At 39.5% G+C, this 14,913-nt stretch overlaps 4 protein-coding genes across 4 annotated transcripts; 1 reads left to right on the forward strand and 3 right to left on the reverse strand.

The window, feature by feature from the left end:
• The first annotated feature begins 156 nt into the window (after positions 1-156).
• On the forward strand, positions 157-2,565 carry pxmp2 (peroxisomal membrane protein 2). Its single transcript, XM_048986700.1, has 5 exons — positions 157-374; positions 994-1,116; positions 1,252-1,414; positions 1,765-1,884; positions 1,977-2,565. The coding sequence occupies exons 1-5, from the start codon at positions 265-267 to the stop codon at positions 2,043-2,045; spliced, it is 585 nt and encodes a 194-aa protein (XP_048842657.1). The 5' UTR covers positions 157-264; the 3' UTR covers positions 2,046-2,565.
• A 1,049-nt stretch (positions 2,566-3,614) lies between these two features.
• Positions 3,615-4,774, reverse strand: LOC125715356 (polyubiquitin-like). The gene is made up of 2 exons (XM_048986736.1): positions 4,616-4,774; positions 3,615-4,411 (listed from the first exon to the last, which is right to left on the reverse strand). Exon 2 carries the CDS (start codon positions 4,390-4,392, stop codon positions 3,901-3,903), a length of 492 nt encoding a protein of 163 aa, XP_048842693.1. The 5' UTR covers positions 4,393-4,411; positions 4,616-4,774; the 3' UTR covers positions 3,615-3,900.
• Positions 4,775-7,517: 2,743 nt separating this feature from the next.
• On the reverse strand, positions 7,518-8,821 carry LOC125715343 (polyubiquitin-like). The gene is made up of 2 exons (XM_048986711.1): positions 8,663-8,821; positions 7,518-8,458 (listed from the first exon to the last, which is right to left on the reverse strand). Exon 2 carries the CDS (start codon positions 8,437-8,439, stop codon positions 7,948-7,950), a length of 492 nt encoding a protein of 163 aa, XP_048842668.1. The 5' UTR covers positions 8,440-8,458; positions 8,663-8,821; the 3' UTR covers positions 7,518-7,947.
• Positions 8,822-11,525: 2,704 nt separating this feature from the next.
• LOC125715349 (polyubiquitin-like) lies at positions 11,526-12,844 on the reverse strand. The gene is made up of 2 exons (XM_048986723.1): positions 12,686-12,844; positions 11,526-12,481 (listed from the first exon to the last, which is right to left on the reverse strand). Exon 2 carries the CDS (start codon positions 12,460-12,462, stop codon positions 11,971-11,973), a length of 492 nt encoding a protein of 163 aa, XP_048842680.1. The 5' UTR covers positions 12,463-12,481; positions 12,686-12,844; the 3' UTR covers positions 11,526-11,970.
• Positions 12,845-14,913: the final 2,069 nt, after the last annotated feature.

The raw sequence follows: 14,913 nt of genomic DNA on the forward strand, positions 1-14,913 counted from the left end.
TTATATTTCAGTGAAATACGTTAAGATATTTTATTTCATATGTACTTGTGTTTCTAGTTAACATCTTAAACATAGATAATAAAAAAAAATTATCCTTAAAACTAATCGGCTCATACAAAGAATACGGTAAACAGAAATCACAGGGGCGTTTTTTTTGTGTAGTTTTTCACCCTTGGGACGGTTGGACTATCTCGTTTGATAGCTGGACGTGATAAACATAGCTGTATTTTTACAGTAGAGTTTCACAATTGTCTGAATCTGAAAATGCCTGTAAAAAGTGTTGCCGTTCGAGACTCAGCTTTTCACATGCGACTGCTGCAGCAGTACTTGCTTTTGTTAAAGAAATACCCGATTCTTACAAAATCTGTTACTAGGTTGGTGAGTGCTGCAATGCCAGCTGCAAAAGTTGTTCTTTTCCGTGGGCAGTTGCTCAGTTCAAACAGATTTCACGTATGGTTGACAGTAAATGTCATAACGATGTTAGCCTGTCAGGTACTAATCTAGGTTCAATCTTTTCCAGATCTGTAGGCGCTAGATTCAGGAACAGATAGATTTATCTGTGAGATCTATATATTGAGATGTGTTTTTGCGGTCTAAGTGTACATTTTTGCGGATCTGAAATCTTAGTAATATCTTAGTAATACCTCAGTAAAATAACTAACAATAATGGTACTTTATTTTTAAAATGAATTAACTGATGGTACTCATTTGCGATATTGATCATTATTGCCAAAAACAACGATTTTAACAGTCATTACTATTCGTGAGTTTAATAGATAAAGGTGGTTGTTGAATTTGTGGGCATTAACGTGTTTTTAATGTGCTCTTTTTACTACTGACTTTTGCACCCTGTTCAACCTTTAGTTATATATTTTCCTTGAACCTAGTACACTTAAAACTAACATGGTGACCTCAGCAGTCTAAGTTGATAATCTAACAAACGGCCGTTCATGGTATATGGCAAATAACATGAGAGATTTTGTTCACTCACAGTGCAGTTCTTTCTGCCTTGGGAAATCTGCTTTCTCAAGTTCTGGAAAACAGAAGAAAGTTTAAAAACGGCCGGCCTGAAAAAAACATTGATGTTCCAGGAATTGCTCGCTTTGCTATCTATGGGTTTGTGAATTGTTTAAGTCATTATTAAACCTGATTTTTTTTCCTTCAGTTAAAGACCGCTATTTAGTTCTCATTTTATTATAGTGTCTATTTCTCTGTGTATTTATATCCTTTAATGTTCCACTTTGATTTCAGACTGTGTATCACAGGCCCCATAAGCCATTATGTCTACCACCTGTTGGAGTTGTTGGTGCCATCTACTGTTCCCTACTGCATGCTGAAACGTTTGTTACTGGATCGCTTGGTTTTTGCACCGGCCTTTCTCCTGCTCTTTTTCATTGTCATGAACATCTTGGAGGTCAGTTCTGGGCACTTTTGTGATCTTGTTGCCGAATTAAGTACACCAAGTCCAAAGCAAGCAAATGTCATCTGTTTTCTGGCATTTTCCCTGGGCTGTCGGTAACTAATCCTGTATGTAAACATGACAGATAAGTTTGTTCACCTGTGACTCAAATGCTGCTGGTTTACATACAAAGGGGCCATTCTTGCTATAGCCTTAAAGTTCCCGGTTCACTATGGTAAATCTCCCATTGCTACTATGTTCTCTAAATGGTTGTGGTTTTATGTTGCTTCGAAATATGATGTCAGACCTAACAACAGAATACAAGGTCATGATACAGTCTGCTTTTGAAATCGATTGACTTTCAGAGAAAGAGGTGGCCTGCGCTCCAAGATAAACTGAGAGCAAGTTACTGGCCAGCCCTGAAGATGAACTGGAAAGTGTGGACCCCATTCCAGTTTGTTAATATCAACTTTGTTCCCATTCAGGTGTGGCAAGATGAAACATTACCGCCATAATCAATACTGGACTTCAATCCTTGTTTGTGTTCTGCATAATCATTATTGTTTTTTTTTCCCAGTTTCGTGTGCTGTTTGCCAACCTGGTAGCCTTGTTTTGGTATGCCTACCTGGCCTCCATGAGGAAGTGAAACCACGGGGAAATAAACTTCCTTTGTGTTGGCCCCTGGGGGATTCTGAGAACTGGTGTATTCCAAGGTGAAAATGTGACTGATTATGACAGATAGGAAATGAGGGTAACTGGCAAAATTTTAGGAAATTATAAACTATTAACATACTTATTTTAAGGTACATGACACGATGGCTGAATGTCCATGTAAATGAGTCTGGCAGTAATAACACGTTATGACTGCTGACGATCCACACCAGCTGAATGAAATATGCTGATGTAAATAGGCGAAAGCTTCCGGATCAGATTATGTAACTTTGCAAACCAGTGTAATATGTGAATAATGTAAACTTAGGAAATGAAGCATTTGTTCTTAATGTGATGTTACTCTTAAATTTGACTGTTAACAGGTTATGACCCTTAAAGCCACTTTAACCACTTAACACTTGGCACCTAAACCAATAGTCAGTATGTATTTTCTTATTTCCCCATTGTCTAATTGTTTTACACTGTAATTATTGAATAAAATTACTACAAAAATATTTTTCAATGTATGATGTGCATCTGTGGGGACATTAAACAGATTCTCAAGACAAAGGGATTGGAAGGTTGAAGGAGAATTTTGTTACGGTTTACTAATTTAACTGCATATGGATAGGATGACAAGCTGGTACAATATGGGAGGCGGCTCTGCAAGTCTGTACGCAAAGATGTAATGTGTGATCCGATTACTTTTTACCCTCCTCCGGTACCTAATCCCGACTGGAGACAATCCCTGCCAGCTTTAGGTGATTCTAGACTTTTCACCCTGGGATAGGACAGCTCAACCAGTCATTTACGCAGATAAATATATTTATTTTTAAAAAGCACATAAAATAAACTATATTTAGAATTTTATGTGATTTTATATATTTAATATATAATGAGGGGGGGCAGCATGGTGGTGCAGTGGTTGGCACTGTTGCCTCACACCTCTGGGTCCCAGGTTCGAGTCTCCGCCTGGGTCCCATGTGTGCGGAGTTTGCATGATTGGACTTGCTAAATTGCCTGTAGGAGTGCATGGTGTGTGAGTGTGCCCTGCGATGGGCTGGCCCCCCGCATCCTGGGTTGTTCCCTGCCTCGTGCCCATTGCTTCCGGGATAGGCTCCGAACCCCCCGCGACCCAGTAGGTTAAGCAGTTTGGAAAATGGATGGATGGAATATATAATGATATATAATTTTACAATTTAATTTGATTGAAGTTAATATGTTCAAAAACCATTTTAGTCTGGCCAGTAGGGGGTGCATTGCACCTCTTGTAAAGTCACTTATGTTGCCAGCAATAAACTTTCTTCACTGAACTGGAGAGTTGCTGGACCACCTGGAGGCCAAAGGACTGAAGAACCAGAGACCACTGGGTCTAGTAATTAGTGTCCTAATTACAGTGAAGCTAATTAGCTTCAAAGTGGGAGGAAAATAATCATAGTAGCCAATGGATTAAATGTGTGATACATAAATATTTCATCGTTTCTGGGTATTCAATTTGCAATACAAGAGGAAAAGTACAAATTTATTCATTTTATTTCCAAATGTCAAACATAACCAGTATGGTTAAATAAATGTAGAACGGTATTAAACAGGTTAGTAATAGGCCTAATAACATTGTAATGCTCAGCAGTTTGCTAACATCCAAAGATTTTCACAGAACATAAATAAAATTTTTTGTTGTCTCAAAAAAATGTTGTCTTTTGCCCAAACAACTTTACGTTATATTGAGTTCTCTATTAAATAAAACATGTTAACAAATGCCTTGAGTAAACAGTTACCTCCACTAGAATGATTAAATGTTATTTAGCATTTTTGATTAATGCTTTAGCAAAATCATTCCTTCCTCATTGTTAGCCTCCTCTCAGACGCAGAGTGAGAAAGATGGTGCTCTCTTTCTTAACACCATAGTCCTCCAGTTTCTTGTGGTCTTCCATCTGCCTTCCCCCGTAGATCAGCCTTTGTTGGTCAACAGGGACGCGCTCCTTATTGAAGACCTTCTTCTTGAACTCCAACACCGTCTCACCGGGAGCGATTTCATAAGTATGCATCGCACCCTTTTCTGTCTGCAGGAACACCTGTATGGGAGCAGACTGGGCTTGTACGGGAGCAGGCTCAGTTACCAGCACGATAACTGTAGACCCCGAGCGCACTCCATACTCCGCCAGTATTCTGGACCCATCAGTCAGGTCCCTTCTCTGCCCATTCTGCACAGATAGGCGCTGCCTGGCGCTATGTGTGCCCTGTTGGATTTCAATCTGTTTCTTCAGCTGATCGACGGTTGTATTCAGTTCCACTGACAAACTAAAAGTTTGCCCGTTCATGAATTTGATGAGCAGATCCATAGTGTCAAACTTCGGAAATCTGTAAAGGTCATTAAAAAAACACAACACGATATCAATAACTGAACACAAAACTTTAAAAGATAACGCTGTAACGACCGTCTCCTAATATTAATTTCAACGCAGCACCGAGAGGAGTTCAGTAAATAATACAAAATCAAATGCATGGAAACGCTTCAGTTATCGCAAATATACAGTAAATTGCCACTGACGCCTTGTCACTCACCTTGTCCTTAACGGGGTAGTCGATTGTTTGAAGATAATTTCTTATTACAGTCAAGTATGTGTATAATCCTTTTCAAAAACAGATATTCTCTTGTAGTCGCTGAATCGCGCTGAATGAAGTCCGCGGGTAGCCTACGTTCCTAATAAACAGCTGATAGATCCACCCCCTGACACTCAAAAAATGCCGTTAAGTTTCATTTTCCCTTCATCACTTGTTAGTTTTCGTTTTCGAGGTTGACTCATCCTGAGGCTTTTTTATATGTTTATTTCATTATATCTTGATACTTTTAATTTTATGCGCTTAATTTCTTACACTGAAAGCAATTTGTTTGTGTGCATCTCGATTGTTCCAGAATTTGCAGGAATTGTGCACTCTGCAGAAATTAAATGAATTTATTCATGTTCAAGGCGGGACAAGGATACGTTATACACATATGTATTTAATAATATTTACGAATAGTTTTAACACAATATGTTCCAATGATTGTATGAGTAGTGCAGTGGTTAGCACTGTTGCCTCACACCTCTGGGACACGGGTTCGAGTTTCGGCCTGGGTCACATGTGTGTGGAGTTTGCATGTTCTCCGCATGTCGTCGTGGGGTTTACTCTGGGTACTCTGGTTTCCCCCCACAGTCCAAAGACATGCTGAGGCTGATTGGACTTGCTAAACTGCCCGTACGAGTGCATGTGAGAGTGTAGCCTGCGATGGGCTAGCCCACCCCTCTCCCCGCATCCTGGGTTGTTCCCTGCCTCGTGCCCATTGCTTCCGGGATAGGCTCCGAACCCCCCGTGACCCAGTAGGATAAGCGGTTTGGAAAATGGATGGATGGATTTTGCAGTGTTTTAATTCTTGGACAATCTGTTGTTTTTCTATAAGAAAGAAAACAAGCCAACATCAGACGCAAATCGATTAATTTGTTAGTCTTTTTTATTGAATACGAAAGAACGTAGTATACATCAAGTATAAACATTTGTCAGCCTCGCTTTTATTTGTTTACGCAGTAGTGGCACGGGAATACAAAGTGAAACTCGAGCTTCGTGTTTCATTGTTTTAAACAACTTTAGGTTATGTCGCCCTAATTATACTGCATTGTTTACACTCCTTAAAAATCAGACACGTTTCTGAACAAAATTTTACAGGCTTATTTGTCGTCTTACAGACACATAATGTAATAGAGAAAATAGACGACAATGGAGAGAAGATGAAAAGCATACAGGAGAACCACTAATGATGAACACTTTTTAAACCAATAACATGGCAGATCAACAACAAGCCCAGCGGATATTTAATGCACGGGAAAATAACGATAAGTTCACTGCAGACAGATTGTGACTAATGTAACACAGCTGGAGACAATCTACTTCTCATGGACTCATTTAGCCCCTTTTAACATGCAGCCGATGACGTAAACTAATGTGGGCTCAGGCTGAAAACTTGTACAAAAATATTACCGCTTTTTAGTTACAGAAGTTGCATCAGTCTGTTACAGTTTCCTGGATCTGGGCAGATATGCCGTGCCCGATGACCCGGCAAAGAGGAGCAGGGAGGCGAGGAAGCAGACTTAAATATAAAAGACTAATGAAAGCAACAAGAAACAGCTGGTAAACACAGGAAATTCACACGAGGTTAACGAGGGGGCGTGGCACACGGAAGGAGCGGACGATCGGGGCAGGACAAGATGGACATACACATCATGAGCTTTACGAGTTTATTAAAGGGCTTGACAAGGCCGTTGGTTACCAGGTGGTAGTTTCCAGTTCGAATAATATTCATGGTCATAATTCGCACAGCTCCTGCAGTCAATATCACATGAAAGATTTTTTTCCTGGCAGAATAGAGATTTTGACAAATAGAGAAGCACTGTCACGATCTTAGCCAAAATGTTACTTAGTGGCACCGTTTCTGTCATTGTGAGTATAATTATTCAAACAATTTCATTGTTAACGACAACATGGAAAGCCTGACCATGATAAACATTTGCAAGATGGAATAATATGTAGCATTAAAATGTGCTAATTATCTATTTAGGCCAAGATAATAATTCTATGTATTTAATGTGTTTTGTATTAAATTTTACTAACTAATAAAATTCACTGAAGTATTGGTGCCTTTAGTTATCGATTTTTACTGTATTTCCATTCCATGTTGGTTTGGACTCAAGGCCTGTTTCACTGAATGCTGTTTTTCCTTTCACTAGCAGGCAAAGGATAAAAGCTGTCAGGTCAAGTCAGGTTGGGGAGCAGGCGCTGATGCAGCGCGTTGCCACACCCACCTCTCGGCGAATCTCCTTTGGACCCCAGTCGTCAATCCTCCAGGCAGAGACACGGTCCAGTTTGATCACTAAAAGTGTAATAAAAATGCCTTCTCTTTACACATATTTTTTAAATACACTGACATTATACTTTGTGTACTTTTAGAGAATATATTTCGCATTTAAACATAATTAAGTACACTAAGCCACATGCACTTCAATAAAAGTATATCTGTAATCAAATACACTGTAGTACATTTTTATGGACATAATACACTTAATAGACTTTACTGAAAGTATATATTTTTGTGCTAAGTGTATTTTTTAAGTATATACTTTTTGGAGGCATGTTCTAGTGTCAGGACCTGCGCATCCAGTCCTCGTGTGTGCCACGCCCACCTCGTTACCGTCGTGTGAATTCCCAGCGTACCAACAGTTTTGTGTTTATTCTGATATCCTGTCCTATTTTTAAGTCCGCGTTCAAGTCTGTTTCCCGAGGTCTGTCATTGATGTAGTTTACGGTGTGTGTGGTTCTTCCTGAGTAAACCCTGTGTTTTGGATTTCCGTCTACCCGATCCTGATTCCCTGCTCTCTACTCGCTCGCCCGACACGCGATCGCCTCATCTAGTTATTCATTGTACAATACAAAAGAAATATATCAATTTTATTCATTTTCCTTCAGAAAAAGAAACCTAGCCACCATAGAAGGCCTAAGTAAGTAAACTTTCTAAGGCACACAACAAACATTGCCAATATGATGGTGGTGCATCACAAAGAATAACAACAAACAATGTAAGCAAGTACTGAATACCATAACCTAATATTAATGCAGTATTATTGATCTGTTTGCTTACATCCAAAGTTGGTAAATTTCCACAGAACACACATTTAATACTAAATCGACAAAATTTTTCCCAAATTATATTTTTACATTATTTCATATTAAGTAATAAATAACTATGAACTGTTAAATGTGTTGACTAAACTGTCATTAGGCCTATTTCTACCAGACTGATTAAATGTTATTAAAACTGCAGCATTTTTGATTAATGCTTTAGCAAAATCATTCCTTCCTCATTGTTAGCCTCCTCTCAGACGCAGAGTGAGAAAGATGGTGCTCTCTTTCTTAACACCATAGTCCTCCAGTTTCGTGTGGTCTTCCATCTGCCTTCCCCCGTAGATCAGCCTTTGTTGGTCAACAGGGACATGCTCCTTATTGAAGACCTTCTTCTTGAACTCCAACACCGTCTCACCGGGAGCGATTTCATAAGTATGCATCGCACCCTTTTCTGTCTTCAGGAACACCTGTATGGGAGCAGACTGGGTTTGTATGGAAGCAGGCTCAGTTACCAGCACGATAACTGTAGACCCCGAGCGCACTCCATACTCCGCCAGTGTTCTGGACCCATCAGTCAGGTCTGTTCTCTGCCCATTCTGTACAGATAGGCGCTGCCTGGCGCTAGGTGTGCCTTGTTTTATTTCAATCTCTTTCTTCAGCTGATCGACGGTTGTATTCAGTTCCACTGACAAACTAATAGTTTGCCCGTTCATGAATTTGATGATCAGACCCATAGTGTCAAACTTCGGAAATCTGTAAAGGTCATTAAAAAAACACAACACGATATCAATAACTGAACACAAAACTTTAAAAGATTACGCTGTAACCACCGTCTCCAAATATTAATTTCAACGCAGCACCAAGAGGAGTTCAGTAAATAATACAAAATCAAATGCATGGAAACGCTTCAGTTATCGCAAATATACAGTAAATTGCCACTGACGCCTTGTCACTCACCTTGTCCGTAACGGGGTAGTCGATTGTTTAAAGATAATTTCTTATTACAGTCAAGTATGTGTATAATCCTTTTCAAAAACAGATATTCTCTTGTAGTCGCTGAATCGCGCTGAATGAAGTCCGCTGGTAGCCTACGTTCCTAATAAACAGCTGATAGATCCACCCCCTGACACTCAAAAAATGCCGTTAAGTTTCATTTTCCCTTCATCACTTGTTAGTTTTCGGTTTCGAGGTTGACCCATCCTTAGGCTTTTTTGTATGTTTGTTTGTTTATTTCATTATATCTTGATACTTTTAATTTTACGCGCTTAATTTCTTACACAAAGCAATTTGTTTGTGTGCACCTCGATTGTTTCAGAATTTGCAGGAATTGTACGCTCTGCAGAAATTAAATGAATTTATTCATGTTCAAGGCGGGACAAGGATATGTTATACACATATGTATTTAATAATATTTACGTATAGTTTTAACACAATATGCTCCAGTGATTGTATGAGTGGTGCAGTGGTTAACACTGTTGCCTCACACCTCTGGCGCATGTCGTCATGGGGTTTCCCCCCACAGTCCAAAGACATGCTGAGGCTGATTGGACTTGCTAAATTGCCCGTACGAGTGCATGTGTGAGTGTAGCTTGCGATGGGCTAGCCCACCCCCCATCCTGGGTTGTTCCCTGCCTCGTGCCCATTGCTTCCGGGATAGGCTCCGAACCCCCCGTGACCCAGTAGGATAAGCGGTTTGGAAAATGGATGGATGGATTTTGCAGTGTTTTAATTCTTGGACAATCTGTTGTTTTTCTATAAGAAAGAAAACAAGCCAACATCAGACGCAAATCGATTAGTTTGTTAGTCTTTATTATTGAATACGAAAGAACGTAGTATACATCAAGTATAAACATTTGTCAGCCTCGCTTTTATTTGTTTACGCAGTAGTGGCATGGGAATACAAAGTGAAACTCAAGCTGCGTGTTTCGTTGTTTTAAACAGCTTTAGGTTATGTCGCCCTAATTATACTGCATTGTTTACACTCATTCTTAATCAGACACGTTTCTGAACAAACTTTTACTACAAGCTTATTTGTCGTCTTAAAACAAAACACAATGTAATATAATTAAAGAAAAGAGACAATGGAGAGAAGACGAAAAGCGTACAGGAGAACCACTAATGATGAACATTGTTTTTAACCAATAATATGGCAGATAAACAACAAGCCCAGCGGATATTTAATGCACGGGAAAATATCGATAAGTTCACTGCAGACAGATTGTGTCCCAGCTGTGTCACATTAGTCACAATCTACCTCTCATGGACTCATTTAGCCCCTTTTAACATGCAGCCGATGATGTACACTAATGTGGACTCCGGCTAAAAACTTGTACAAAAATATTACCGCTTTTTAGTTATAGAAGTTGCATCAGTCTGTTACAGTTTCCTGGATCTGGGCAGATACGCCGTGCCCGATGACCCGGCAAAGAGGAGCAGGGAGGCGAGGAAGCATACTTAAATATAAAAGATTAATGAAAGCAACAAGAAACAGCTGATAAACACAGGGAATTCACAAGACGTTAACGAGGGGGCGTGGCACACGGAAGGAGCGGACGATCGGGGTAGGACAAGATGGACGTACACATCATGGGCTTTACGAGTTTATTAAAGGGCTTGACAAGGCCGTTGGTTACCAGGTGGTAGTTTCCAGTTCGAATAATATTCATGGTCATAATTCGCACAGCTTCTGCAGTGAATATCACATGAAAGATTTTTTTTCCTGGCAGAATAGAGATTTTGACAAATAGAGAAGCACTATCACGATCTTAGCCAAAATGTTACTTAGTGGCACTGTTTCTGTCATTGTGAGTATAATTATTCAAACAATTTCATTGTTAATGACAACATGGAAAGCCTGACCATGATAAACATTTGCAAGATGGAATAATATGTAGCATTAAAATGTGCTAACTATCTATTTAGGCCAAGATAATAATTCTATGTATTTAATGTGTTTTGTATTAAATTTTACTAACTAATAAAATTCACTGAAGTATTGGTGCCTTTAGTTATCGATTTTTACTGTATTTCCATTCCATGTTGGTTTGGACTCAAGGCCTGTTTCACTGAATGCTGTTTTTCCTTTCACTAGTAGGCAAAGGATAAAAGCTATCAGGTCAAGTCAGGTTGGGGAGCAGGCGCTGATGCAGCGCGTTGCCACACCCACCTCTCGGCGAAACTCCTTGGGACCCCAGTCGGCAATCCTCCAGGCAGAGACACGGTCCAGTTTGATCACTAAAAGTGTAATAAAAATGCCTTCTCTTTACACATATTTTTTAAATACACTGACATTATACTTTGTGTACTTTTAGAGAATATATTTCGCATTCAAACATAATTTAGTACACGAAGCCACATGCACTTCAATAAAAGTATATCTGTAATCAAATACACTATAGTACATTTTGTATGGATATAATACACTTAATAGACTTTACTAAAAGTATTTTTTTTGTGGTAAGTGTATTTTTTAAGTATATACTTTTAGTACACTATTTTTTCCACGATATATATATATATAATTGGAGGCATGTTCTAGTGTCAGAAACCTGCGCGTCCAGTCCTCGTGTGTGCCACGCCCACCTCGTTACCGTCGTGTGAATTCCCAGCGTACCAACAGTTTTGTGTTTATTCTGATATCCTGTCCTATATTTAAGTCCGCGTTCAAGTCTGTTTCCCGAGGTCTGTCATTGATGTTGTTTACGGTGTGTGTGTGGTTCTTCCTGAGTAAACCCTGTGTTTTGGGTTTCCGTCTACCCGATCCTGATTCCCTGCTCTCTACTCGCTCGCCCGACACGCGATCGCCTCATCTAGTTATTCATTGTACAATATAAAAGAAATATATCAATTTTATTCATTTTCCTTCAGAAAAAGAAACCTAGCCGCCATAGAAGGCCTAAGTAAGTAAACTTTCTAAGGCACACAACAAACATTGCCAATATGATGGTGGTGCATCACAAAGAATAACAACAAACAATGTAAGCAAGTACTGAATACCATAACCTAATATTAATGCAGTATTATTGATCTGTTTGCTTACATCCAAAGTTGGTAAATTTCCACAGAACACACATTTAATACTAAATCGACAAAATTTTTCCCAAATTATATTTTTACATTATTTCATATTAAGTAATAAATAACTATGAACTGTTAAATGTGTTGACTAAACTGTCATTAGGCCTATTTCTACCAGACTGATTAAATGTTATTAAAACTGCAGCATTTTTGATTAATGCTTTAGCAAAATCATTCCTTCCTCATTGTTAGCCTCCTCTCAGACGCAGAGTGAGAAAGATGGTGCTCTGTTTCTTAACACCATAGTCCTCCAGTTTCTTGTGGTCTTCCATCTGCCTTCCCCCGTAGATCAGCCTTTGTTGGTCAACAGGGACGTGCTCCTTATTGAAGACCTTCTTCTTGAACTCCAACACCGTCTCACCGGGAGCGATTTCATAAGTATGCATCGCATCCTTTTCTCTCTTCAGGAACACCTGTATGGGAGCAGACTGGGTTTGTATGGAAGCAGGCTCAGTTACCAGCACGATAACTGTAGACCCCGAGCGCACTCCATACTCCGCCAGTGTTCTGGACCCATCAGTCAGGTCTGTTCTCTGCCCATTCTGTACAGATAGGCGCTGCCTGGCGCTAGGTGTGCCTTGTTTTATTTCAATCTCTTTCTTCAGCTGATCGACGGTTGTATTCAGTTCCACTGACAAACTAATAGTTTGCCCGTTCATGAATTTGATGATCAGACCCATAGTGTCAAACTTCGGAAATCTGTAAAGGTCATTAAAAAAACACAACACGATATCAATAACTGAACACAAAACTTTAAAAGATTACGCTGTAACCACCGTCTCCAAATATTAATTTCAACGCAGCACCAAGAGGAGTTCAGTAAATAATACAAAATCAAATGCAGGGAAACGCTTCAGTTATCGCAAATATACAGTAAATTGCCACTGACGCCTTGTCACTCACCTTGTCCGTAACGGGGTAGTCGATTGTTTAAAGATAATTTCTTATTACAGTCAAGTATGTGTATAATCCTTTTCAAAAACAGATATTCTCTTGTAGTCGCTGAATCGCGCTGAATGAAGTCCGCTGGTAGCCTACGTTCCTAATAAACAGCTGATAGATCCACCCCCTGACACTCAAAAAATGCCGTTAAGTTTCATTTTCCCTTCATCACTTGTTAGTTTTCGGTTTCGAGGTTGACCCATCCTTAGGCTTTTTTGTATGTTTGTTTGTTTATTTCATTATATCTTGATACTTTTAATTTTACGCGCTTAATTTCTTACACAAAGCAATTTGTTTGTGTGCACCTCGATTGTTTCAGAATTTGCAGGAATTGTACGCTCTGCAGAAATTAAATGAATTTATTCATGTTCAAGGCGGGACAAGGATATGTTATACACATATGTATTTAATAATATTTACGTATAGTTTTAACACAATATGCTCCAGTGATTGTATGAGTGGTGCAGTGGTTAACACTGTTGCCTCACACCTCTGGCGCATGTCGTCATGGGGTTTCCCCCCACAGTCCAAAGACATGCTGAGGCTGATTGGACTTGCTAAATTGCCCGTACGAGTGCATGTGTGAGTGTAGCTTGCGATGGGCTAGCCCACCCCCCATCCTGGGTTGTTCCCTGCCTCGTGCCCATTGCTTCCGGGATAGGCTCCGAACCCCCTGTGACCCAGTAGGATAAGCGGTTTGGAAAATGGATGGATGGATTTTGCAGTCTAACTTTTAATTCTTGGACAATTTGTTGTTTTTCTATAAGAAAGAAAACAAGCCAACATCAGACGCAAATGGATTAGTTTGTTAGTCTTTATTATTGAATACGAAAGAACGTAGTATACATCAAGTATAAACATTTGTCAGCCTCGCTTTTATTTGTTTACGCAGTAGTGGCATGGGAATACAAAGTGAAACTCAAGCTGCGTGTTTCGTTGTTTTAAACAGCTTTAGGTTATGTCGCCCTAATTATACTGCATTGTTTACACTCATTCTTAATCAGACACGTTTCTGAACAAACTTTTACTACAAGCTTATTTGTCGTCTTAAAACAAAACACAATGTAATATAATTAAAGAAAAGAGACGACAATGGAGAGAAGACGAAAAGCATACAGGAGAACCACTAATGATGAACATTGTTTTTAACCAATAATATGGCAGATAAACAACAAGCCCAGCGGATATTTAATGCACGGGAAAATATCGATAAGTTCACTGCAGACAGATTGTGTCCCAGCTGTGTCACATTAGTCACAATCTACCTCTCATGGACTCATTTAGCCCCTTTTAACATGCAGCCGATGATGTACACTAATGTGGACTCCGGCTAAAAACTTGTACAAAAATATTACCGCTTTTTAGTTATAGAAGTTGCATCAGTCTGTTACAGTTTCCTGGATCTGGGCAGATACGCCGTGCCCGATGACCCGGCAAAGAGGAGCAGGGAGGCGAGGAAGCATACTTCAATATAAAAGACTAATGAAAGCAACAAGAAACAGCTGATAAACACAGGGAATTCACAAGACGTTAACGAGGGGGCGTGGCACACGGAAGGAGCGGACGATCGGGGTAGGACAAGATGGACGTACACATCATGGGCTTTACGAGTTTATTAAAGGGCTTGACAAGGCCGTTGGTTACCAGGTGGTAGTTTCCAGTTCGAATAATATTCATGGTCATAATTCGCACAGCTTCTGCAGTGAATATCACATGAAAGATTTTTTTTCCTGGCAGAATAGAGATTTTGACAAATAGAGAAGCACTATCACGATCTTAGCCAAAATGTTACTTAGTGGCACTGTTTCTGTCATTGTGAGTATAATTATTCAAACAATTTCATTGTTAACGACAACATGGAAAGCCTGACCATGATAAACATTTGCAAGATGGAATAATATGTAGCATTAAAATGTGCTAACTATCTATTTAGGCCAAGATAATAATTCTATGTATTTAATGTGTTTTGTATTAAATTTTACTAACTAATAAAATTCACTGAAGTATTGGTGCCTTTAGTTATCGATTTTTACTGTATTTCCATTCCATGTTGGTTTGGACTCAAGGCCTGTTTCACTGAATGCTGTTTTTCCTTTCACTAGTAGGCAAAGGATAAAAGCTATCAGGTCAAGTCAGGTTGGGGAGCAGGCGCTGATGCAGCGCGTTGCCACACCCACCTCTCGGCGAAA

Source organism: Brienomyrus brachyistius, chromosome 2 (genome assembly GCF_023856365.1).
Source record: "Brienomyrus brachyistius isolate T26 chromosome 2, BBRACH_0.4, whole genome shotgun sequence".
NCBI lineage: Eukaryota > Metazoa > Chordata > Actinopteri > Osteoglossiformes > Mormyridae > Brienomyrus > Brienomyrus brachyistius.